Consider the following 10,951-nt stretch of genomic DNA (forward strand, 5'->3'; position numbering starts at 1 on the left):
CAGGTGAATATTAGGAATTTTGTTTTAATTGACATTCTGTACACTTACTCTTTTTGTCTTTAACTTTTTTTTTCTTCTCTCCTCTGGGTTAAGCATAATTGCAGTTTAGCGACTAATGAATTGATAAGTGGCTAATAATAGCCCCTCGTTACAGGGGGACTTCTAACGAGAACTTTCATCTCTCTCCATCTCATTAGTGGCCACGGTGATTAGGAGCTCAGGTCCCGGGGTTAGCAAGGGGTACAGGAGGCCCCATTACACATCATTAGGGCCACAGGGCCGAAAGGGTCTGCATTGCAACCCCGTGGTGGAGCCAGGCTTGAGCTGGATCCTGTAGCTATACAATGCCCAGAGGCAGGAAAGCAGGCCGGCTTAATCCTGACATTGTTTATTCAATCAGAACATTTTAAAAGTCTCTGCTTCCTTTTCCCCCTCACCCTCGCGTACACTCGTCCTCCTTTATTCACATACACATTAACACATGCATGCATGCATGCACAGACAAGACTTACACCCTTGATCTAAATTCAATTTATAAACTTCACTTAACCCCAAGGGGCAATTATGAGGTCAGGGCAGTAACCTAATCCCTCAAAACTCTTACTGCTTGAAAGAGAGAAGAGGAAGATTCCTTTTAAATAAATATCTAGAGGACACAGATCTGACTTTACACAGATTATTGGAGGCAGGGGGTTGAGGGTGGAATAACTGAACAGAAACATTAGCTTTTACACCCAAGGGTGTATGTGTGTGGGTGAGCATACAAATGTGCGCTTTTGTGTATTTATACATATATATCCCTAAAAATAAAGTGTGTGTGTGTGTGTGTGTGTGTGTGTGTGTGTGTGTGTGTGTGTGTGTGTGTGTGTGTGTGTGTGTGTGTGTGTGTGTGTGTGTGTGTGTGTGTGTGTGTGTGTGTGTGTGTGTGTGTGTGTGTGTTTTCTGCATACATATTGTTTTGTAAAACTACCCACAGTGGGTGATGGTGTGTTATTTTGGCATATCTTGCCTAATGATTTGACAGTGCTGGAGTCTGAGCGCAGTAAGCTGTGGCTTGAGGTCCACTTGGGGGCTGATTTGCGGTACAGTATCTGCCGCTATGCGTCCCAGGCAGTGCTGGACTCTGACAGTAATAGCCAACGGGTTTCAGCCGCCCTCAGCCACTGTCACCACGGCGTCTGGTGTTGGAGCAGATGTGAAGGGAACTGGGTCAGAGCCACCGCAGGCTGTGTACAAGTCTCTAACAAGGGCGTATTATTCACAAGGTAAGTCATGCTCTGTGTTTTGTGTGTGTGTGTGTGTGTGTGTGTGTGTGTGACGTGTGTGTGAGAAAGAGAGATGTTAAAAAGTCCTCATTGCAAAGATCACTAACCGCCATGGGGGGACTTGCCATTGACCCTGAGCCTTGAACTTGTAAGTCTTTCTCACTTTCCATCTATCTGTTCTTCTGTCCCTCTCCTCTCTATCTTTCTCTCCATCTGTTCTGGAGTTTCTAGGCCTCATTTTGATTTTTCTCTCTCTCACTCTATCAGTTGGATCAGTGTGTCCTCTGCAGTTATTTCTTCCCCCCTTTTTTTCTTTTTGTTGCTGTAACGCAGTGTTTTTCAGTGAGAAGAGGAACGAACAGAGTGAGAGAGAGATGATTTTGCATGTGACGAGGCCTTGGGCGGCCGGTTGTGTTTGATGTATTTTTTATGTGCTTAGGCTACTATTGAGCGATGGAGGGCGGGAGAGGGGGGGTGAGCATGCAGCACTTGAATGGGGATGTTGTTGAGGGGGGTGAGGAGGAGGAGGATTGCCGATGAAGGGTAGAGGGGGGTGCTGCTTTTCTGCCGCCAGCGACGACGTGTCAGGGAGATGAGAGGTGTAGGGTGGGGTGGGGACACTCCACCCCATAGGGAGGCTCTCTCTGATGTAGCCTCCCTATGTGCCACACACCTCCCACCCAAAAAACACTTACCATACATCCACGTACAGTACACAACCTCTCTCTCTACACGTACATATACAAGAGGCCTGGTATATGTGAAGCAAACAGGCGTTCAAAACAAAAAATAGACAAACACACTGTATGAAGGTTCGGAACTGGGGAGCAAATCACAGTGCAAGTCTTTCCCTGACTGGCAGTCAGATTTGTTGCACTGAGATCATACTCAATCCTGAGTGTACAAATTTATACCAAATGGACCTATTAACAAAATATTTTACTGTGTACTGTGGCTAGGGCCTTCTGTGAACATTTCTATCACAGTTTGGATCCCTTCAACTTGTGTTTGTGTCGTACCTTTTGTATATATAGCCTATATATCAGATCAGGGTGATTCTTTAGAACAAGTAACCTAATAATATTAGGTTTCTTGTTCTAAAAGAACAAGAAACGGTCTGATATGTCATCCTAAATTGCAGCTAAAATATGCATGAGTCTTCCCTTTGTGCACTCCTAGGCCCTATATCTTGCCCTATCCCTTACCCCTTATCCCTAAACTTATATTGCCATTTATTTATTTATTTAACATTTTAAAATATTACAAATAGCCGATCTACAAGCTAACAACGTGTCGATGTAGATTGGTTTTTATTTTTGTTTTAAAATAGTAAGAAATGGCAAATAAGTTTAGGGATAAGGGGTGGCGCAAGATTGAGCCCTAGAGTATTCACCAGTGTTCATGTATAGCCTATATCCATTTGTAACTCTTGAGGGGTATACTCATTTGTTAAATTTGTTAAATTGACACTGAGGAATGTTCACATCCCTTTAGATTTCCCTTTGTACTGTCCCAGCCCAGTTTCGGAAGTGTGAGTCATTTGGGTGGACTTATAGCAGTCCATTCCACACAGAGCAACAATAAGGGAGGATGAGGAAGGAGGGAGGGAGAGAGAGAGAGAGAGAGAGAGGGGGGGTCAGAACGGAGGGAGGATAAACACCACATAGGACGGTCGAACGGAGGAGGGGAAAAACAGGGAGGGCGCTGGATCCACCTTCTCAGCGGCAACTACTGCACTGATTGCAACGGGTAAGACTATATACAACAAAGAAAGAAAAAGCGGATTCTTTGTCAATCATTAGAAATATATAGGGGCTTTTATGAATAGACGAACTGTTGCGGTTTGAACTGGGAAGGTGCAGGCGAGGAGAGATAGAGAGAGAGAGAGAGAGCAGTGATATGGGTGAGCGCCACTGGATGGACACAACCTATTACGTAACGCGCAATGGAGATTTTGTTTTTAATCTTTATGATCTCACAAAATGTCGCGCATTCTTTTTTACTTTCTCAGTTTTCTGCTGCTTTTCTAAATTATGGGTTTTTACTTGCGGTGGCTGTAGCTGTTTAGCAATATTAATATATGCTCGAACGTCGTTCTCGCTTTTTTCGTGTTTTCTATGATCGTCGTCACCCCGTAATATATATATAGGCTATTCATAATCGTTTAAATGTAAAACATCACCCCGATGCTTCGTAATCGTATAGCATTAAAATAAAATGGTGCACTGGAAAGACATATAGTGTAGCCTACGACGGCATGTCGAATATCAGACATATAGCAGCCTTTTCTAAGCATTTATGCACTGTAAACCTCTCGTAGTGGGCTACCATATGATTATTGTTTTTGTGCGTGCGTTATGGACCATGTTAACAATGAATATGTCAATATAGCGATTTATTTTTAGACTGGGTTTTCAATCATCACTAGCAACACATCTGTCTATTTGTGCGCGCCTCGGTCGCTGTCCTTCAGCACTACGTGCACGTGCACGCATAGGGGACAGAGCCAGCAGCACTGCGCAAGAAGGGGAAGGAATGAGTGACAGTACCCCCGAGTCAGGATTAGAGAAATTTCCATTCTAAGGAGACATGTAAATATTTGATGTTAATAGAAGTGGAGTGTGCAGACCAGCCTGTAGTTATAGACATTATGAACAAGAAATGGTGAGACTGAGAACGGGGGTCCTTAGATTAGATTTATATCAAACATGTTTATACAGTAAATTATATACCATGCATGTATCCGAATCCGATTATAGTAAATAAGGCAAAGCATGGTTGGGACACATTCACATTTAATTCCGTTTATAACTTTATTAATCCACAGAGGCAATTTTATTTTTGGCATAAATTAAATAAAAACAGATAGCATTCAGACATAAAATACAGATAATTGCAATCAAGAGAGTTGTTTGGGACTATGTTGGACTGATTGTCTTTGCTAATTCACACCGATTGGCCATAATCTTGTTATTTCAGTTACATAAAGTTCTAGTTTTTTGGGGGGAAACAAACAAGAAAAAAAAGGTTATGATTTTCACCATTCTTTTGTTCTTTACCCATAATAATTGACCCCACATTTTAATAACTATATTGTTATTTACTTGTATACTATGACAACCATTATTGTCTTTAATACCCCGCCCTAAATTTGTCAACGGCCTCATTATAGAGAAATGTTGATATGGTATAGTTTTTGTTCCAATTCTTCAAAAATAGTTTTTTTCCTTTAAGTTAACATTTTGTCTTGGTGTCCTTGTCCTTGCAGTGAGTCTCAGTCGAGAGCAGTGATGCTTCGTCATCAGGACCTGCCCATAAATGCCTATGAAGGGCAGGGAGGTGCCGGCGGCTCCGCCCCCTTGCTACAAAACAGGAAGTGCGACAAGGACGGTAACTTCAATTTCCTGCCAGGAAAAGACGACGATGGTGTCATGGCAACCAGGAACGGAGGAGGGGACGAGAACCGAAACCAGGTGCGTCCACGCACCCAGAGCCCATTGGGCCTTGAGCCATCAAGCCCTTCATCCTCTTCTGGGTTTCACCATGGACTGGGACCCCTGTCTCCCCTGTCCCGCCTGCCCTGCTGGAGTCCTCTGGAACCCCTGCCCGAGGTCGAGAGCGGAGACGATGGATATGGCCGGGTACCACCAGACGGAGCGGAGGAGCGTAGGATGACAGAAGATGAGATGAGACGGGGGGTGATGCTGACCAGCAATGACAAGAAGGAGAGAGAGACCAGGCAGGGGACACCACAGGAGAGGAGAGTGAAAGCTGAGTTCAGAGGAGGAGAGTTACAAGAAGAAGAGGAGGGGTTGGACGATGACTCTGAATGGGGAGAGAGCGACTCTGAGTTTGGGTTCAGCCTGCGTTCCACTGGCAGCCTCTCATCCCTCAACATGGAGAGTGGCACGGAAGGCGTGCTGATGGGTGGCTGGGATCGCATTGGCGTCGGAGAGCCCAGACCTGACCACCACAGTGGTGCCAGCGACACAAGCACCATCACCGCCATGAATGCTGACCCAACCAGGAAGTGGGATGGTGCAGGAAACAAGGGACCAACCGGCAGAATAACTAGCTTTGGCCGTGAAACCCTCAGTGGAACTGGACTAGGGTTCAGCCCCCTGGAGGAGGACGAGGAAGAAGACAAGGAGGAGGACCAGTCATCGGACTCGGATGACGAGCTGCCGGAGCTGATGGACGCCGTTTGGACCCTGCGGGACCGCGAGCGCTTCAAGGCCCAGGAGATGGAGAAGCACCAGGTGCAGCTTACCATGTACCGGCGGCTGGCGCTGATCCGTTGGGTCCGCACCCTGCAGAGCCGAGTCCAGGAACAGCAGAACCGCCTGCAGTCCAGCTTTGACGTAATCCTCACACACAGGAAGGAACTGCTGCGCATGGGCGCCGCGGCTGCAGTAACGTCTGCCCCGCCCACCGCCACCGTGGGCCAGTCATAAAGAGCGGAGCCATTGAAAACAGGAAGGGGTTTAAATCCCAGGGCTGAACAGGCCTGTTGGTGGAGTTGAACTCAAAGGCGCTTAGTGCAATCAAGATACTATGCTTATTTGCAATACTTTTCCCCTAACAATAAGACACTGTCCAAGCTTTCCCTCTGAGATTTGAAGGTTTAAACTCTGACATGGTGGTGGTGTTGGTGGCACAATGTAAAATCCAGAGTTTTCATTTAATTCTTATTAGATTGCACAAAGTAGAACCAAATGGACCCTCATAGGTCTGTTTGGTCCCACTCTCAGAGTTACAGATTAAATGAACGCTGTAGATTTTAAAGCCATGTTACGTATGTTGGTTTATTGGTGACTGACCCATTGCTTATCCTAATGTATTGAAGTATATTTATAATTCACCAAAAATAATGTATTAAAATGTATGACATAGAGATGTATTATGATCAAAGCAATTATATGAAAAGTTGAATAAGAAAGAGTTTAATATATTTATACAAAGGTTATGTTATGGCTGTATAGTCTCTGATTAAACAATATAGAAAGACATAGAAGCAATTCAATGTTTAGATATGGCGTGTATGTTAGAATTATGCCTGTACATATGTGATATTTGTCATTGAAATGAACACAGTAAATAAAAAATAAAATCTGAAACTTTCCTGTGTGCTTTTTGCTTATATCCATAACTGAAATTATTTTCTTTACAAGTTTAAAGCAAAATTCAGGTTTCTCTCATCTGTAATAATTATATTATTTGAAGATGAGGGAAGACGGTGCACAGTAAAATACTGTTATCAGAGTTTAAATAAGTGGTTTTCAACCCTTTTCATGTCAAGGCCCATTATTTATTCGGCATTTGAGTCACGACTCACGAACCACCATGTGATGACATTTAACCTCGCAGACCCAAAACTAAATAATATTTTGTTATCGTTGGAAAAGATTTTGTCCACAACTCCATGCTGTATTGATGTGGTACCATAGGAGAGATAACAGGCAAACGTTGATCATCAAAAGAACAGATCTTCTACATTCTCTAATTGCGTATACTATAATAATCAAACTCTTGAGATTGTAAAAACCACATTGACCTGTAAGGGTCCATTTGGATACGCTCTCAAGGCTCAGGAGTTAAAGATCTAGAAGGGTTCATTTGGTTTACCAACTCTGCATCATTTAACTCGGGACCACCTGGGACGCCCTCAGGGACCACTGGTGGTCCCCGGACCACTGGTTTAAATGAACACATTTAACACCATTTTACTAAAGCAATTGATAATGCCAAGGCTTGTTTAACCCAACAAAATTTAATCTGTCATTTCATTTCTCATCACGTTGATTTCAAGAAGGGGTTTATCAAGGCTCTCCCGATATAGGGCCAACAAAGATAGTTTAATCTTAGATTGGTTGAAAACATGTATTTTAGCCCCTGGCAAATGACCTTTCTGTTAACAAATGCTTCTTTGTCAGCTGAACAAAGTTGGTTTGTATATCTGCTCATCACACGAGGTGTGTGTACTGTGTGTGTGTGTGTGTGTGTGTGTGTGTGTGTGTGTGTGTGTGTGTGTGTGTGTGTGTGTGTGTGTGTGTGTGTGTGTGTGTGTGTGTGTGTGTGTGTGTGTGTGTGTGTGTATGTGTGCGCGCGCGTGCGCGTTCTGCAGGCAGTGTGATAGCCGTGTGGGGAGAACAAGCACCAATCTTTATGGCCATGGTTAGGCTGTCGATGTCGTCGCCGCGGGCATTCCAAGATCGTCTCGCCTCTTTCTCTCAATTCCCCATCTCCTCTCATGTGTGTGTAGGTGTGTGAGTGTTCACAATCACAGAGATACCAGCCATTTTGCCACCCCATAATCTCCAGTATGAGTCGAGTTGGTCGCATGCACGGCGGCCCCGTCGTGAGTCCCTCGGGGAATCAGTCTGCGCCCTGGGGCCCTCGCGTCCCATCCGGGCGGTGAGCAGACGTCAGTCAGTCCGGTTGCAGCTCGAAGGAGCCAAACCCCGGGGCAAGTTTGGGATAATCCTCGGCTATATGCCCCCAACTCTGGTTTATGTTTTAAGCTTATCGCTTCTCCTGACGCAGGCATCACAGTGAACCTCTGGGACAATTTACATATTGATCCGTTGTTCGTTGGCTTTACTGAGGCTACATGTATTGGAGGCTTCAAAAAGGATGCAGGAGAGGATAACACACGTTTACCCGGTTATTGTAACCGTGGAATCATGCACCAAACAACCACCTCTAAAAAGGGTGCACAAAGGGACACCGTGAAACAACAAAACTGATTTTGATGTTAATTTAGCAAATCTCCATGTTTTCAGGCCTGTTGGGTAACGTGACAAATATGCGTCAATAGAAGGTCTGCCTAAAGGGACCCATGATCCAAGCAGGGTGGTTTTGTGTGTTGTTCCATCCATTCTCTGTTCATGGGACTTCGGACAAAGTTGTATGCTGCTATTTCGTCATGTGACACTTAAAAAGCCCTGCACACATGGCTTGGTTTCGGTGACACTGGAGCAACGTGTGACAGGGGCCCTGCTGGGCGTGAGCCGCGTCAACAGTGAAAATCACTGCGCCCCGCGGGGAAGCATATGGCGACGCCAATATCTCTTTCGTCGCGTAAAAGGGCTAATTCAGTCGTACAGTTGGTGGCTTTAATGAAGAGAACTTTACAAAATGACTATTGTATCATACAATAGTCATTTTGTGAGACGTCGGTTAAAATGCCTATAGGCATACAATTTGTATGCCTATAGGCATTTTAACCGACGTCTCACAGGGACTATAGTGGGAGACAGGGAATGGGCTGCAGGGAGTAAAGGTGCGCCTCATCGTGACACAGGGCCATAGAGTTATATATACGAGATCTGCTTATGTTAACTTTCTGAATCCAATCAAGTTCAACATTTCTGTTTTAGTCAGACGAATACATTTCGTCAGATGAGTCGTGTGACGTCCAGTAGAGGGAGACAATTCATTGCAGCCCGTGAGGACACGGTTTCAGCCCGTTGCTCCACTTCAATCAGTGTTGACTGTTGAGTAGCCCTACGCAAGAGGGCAGCAGTGTGTGTGATGGCTCCAAAAGTGTGCTAGAGATAAAGCTGAAAGCTAAACTGGTCCTATCCTATGTATGTCTGCGCTTCTGTTTTTGAATAGGACATATCGGGCTACTGATATCTTGTATTCTCTCTCTCTCTCCCTCTCTCTTCTTTCTCTCCCTTCTTTCCTCTGCCTGATGTAGTGTGACAGTGCAGTAGCCTGCAGCACTCTGTTGGCGTGGAAACAATCAGCTTTGACAGAAAGGGGGTGGTGGTGGGGCTGGGGGTAGGGGAGGGAGGGGGTGGGGTGGGGTGGGGAAGAGAGGCTGCGGCCTGAGGCCTGCGTATGATGAACTGGGTAGAACGACCTGTCACCAGAAAGAAAAATATAAAACAGTCAGATAGATATAGATAGATAGATAGATAGATAGATAGATAGATAGATAGATAGATAGATAGATAGATAGATAGATAGATAGATAGATAGATAGATAGATAGATAGGTAGGTAGGTAGGTAGGTAGGTAGGTAGGTAGGTAGGTAGGTAGGTAGGTATAGGTAGGTAGGTAGGTAGATAGATAGTGTGTGTGTGTGTGTGTGTGTGTGTGTGTGTGTGTGTGTGTGTGTGTGTGTGTGTGTGTGTGTGTGTGTGTGTGCGTGCGTGCGTGCGTGCGTGCGTGCGTGCGTGCGTGCGTGCGTGCGTGCGTGCTTGTTCAGCAAAGTTCACCTAATTATTCACAAATTAAGGTAGGTTTGCATCAAAATAATTGTCTCTCGTTTTATTTAGTTGATATTGTTTTGGCATGCAATGGAGAATTTCAGGTTAGCCAGTAATTTATAGGCCGCCCAGTTGTGTCACTGTTATTGTTATTGCTGTAACTATACTTGATTAGAATAACCTTTAGGCTATAGGCCTTTGTAAACCAGTTCACCGGTCATTGCTATCATATTGGCCTCAGTATAGTCATCACCATCCATGGGGGACGTGGCGTGCACATTTGCTAGAAAATAGCTTATTTATAAAATAGGCCTATATGAAGGCCTATGTTGTAACTGCATGCATGCATGGGCCTATATAACCCTATACCTGTTGACTGTAGCCTGTTCAACAGAACCCAAACCCATGGGACAGGATATGACCCATGTGTCATCATCTTGACTCATAGGCTATAGGCCTATTGACTAAATGACTATAGGAGTAAATAGGACCTAATTCAATTAAATCTATCAGAGGCCAGCAAGGGTTTCTTCTCAAGGCACGGTGTGTTGTCAAACTTCGATGCTTTGAGTTAATTAATCTATAGTGGGGGAGCTACAGAAGCCTGTTGGTGGGGTGCTAAGGGACTTGGGGGTTCAGCTGCCTCGGCTGTTTTAACCAGCTAATAAATATGAAAACAGCAGGTTAAAACTTTGTATTCGCTCTCTGTCTGAAAGGATTATACCCTTCTATAGAGTCCCGTGTAAATCCCCCAAACCTCATAATGCCCAATGTTGTCCCATAAAACTGGGTTGAACAATGGGCGAAGAAAGAGGGCTTTTTCACGCATAAGGGGTTTTCTCAAGAGCACATTGAGGGAAGCCCCGGCCGGGACACGCCCATAGATTATCTGTCCGTCGGTGAAAGCGCGGCTGTGAGCGGCAGGTGCGTGTGCCAGGCACGGGGGTCGTGAGCTCGGTGACCGCAGGGGGCTGACTATGTCGAATGCGTGCAGCTGCCGGCAGGAATTTTTTCAGATTGTCACTTCCATTTAACTTGCTCTTTTCTCTCTCTACCCCCACCATTGAAATGGAGTGAACCTACGTACCCAGGTCTCCCCGACGTCCTCTCCCGTTTTAGAGACGAAAAGAGCCGCTAAACGGACCGATGTCACCAAAAAGCGTTCAGGGGGTGTGACCGTGTGAGCGACCCCCCGCCTTATACCGCCGTGAAATTGTGGATTAAAACCGTTAAGCAAGCAGCAGATTTTTCCAAGAGTTTCATAGGGTTAAAATGAGAGCCAGGAAACTATATACTCAAGTCTATTTCTATCCGCGATTTTCTCTGAGTGATTCATCATTCAAAATTAATTTGTAGGCCTACGCCTACTACTCCAAAGAAGTTGGGTGCAGACCGCTGAGGCCGGCCTATATATAGTCTATAGATCCATTCATAAGGCCTACAATTTTAAATATTCTCAAATTAGCGTAT

At 45.0% G+C, this 10,951-nt stretch overlaps 1 protein-coding gene across 1 annotated transcript; it reads left to right on the forward strand.

Moving 5' to 3' along the window:
* The first annotated feature begins 2,900 nt into the window (after nt 1–2,900).
* On the forward strand, nt 2,901–6,362 carry c19h1orf216 (chromosome 19 C1orf216 homolog). Its single transcript, XM_083769414.1, has 2 exons — nt 2,901–3,014; nt 4,534–6,362. Exon 2 carries the CDS (start codon nt 4,556–4,558, stop codon nt 5,717–5,719), a length of 1,164 nt encoding a protein of 387 aa, XP_083625540.1. The 5' UTR covers nt 2,901–3,014; nt 4,534–4,555; the 3' UTR covers nt 5,720–6,362.
* Nucleotides 6,363–10,951: the final 4,589 nt, after the last annotated feature.

The sequence above is a fragment of the Protomyctophum parallelum genome (genome assembly GCF_964188405.1).
Source record: "Protomyctophum parallelum genome assembly, chromosome: 1".
Classification (NCBI taxonomy): Eukaryota; Metazoa; Chordata; class Actinopteri; order Myctophiformes; family Myctophidae; genus Protomyctophum; species Protomyctophum parallelum.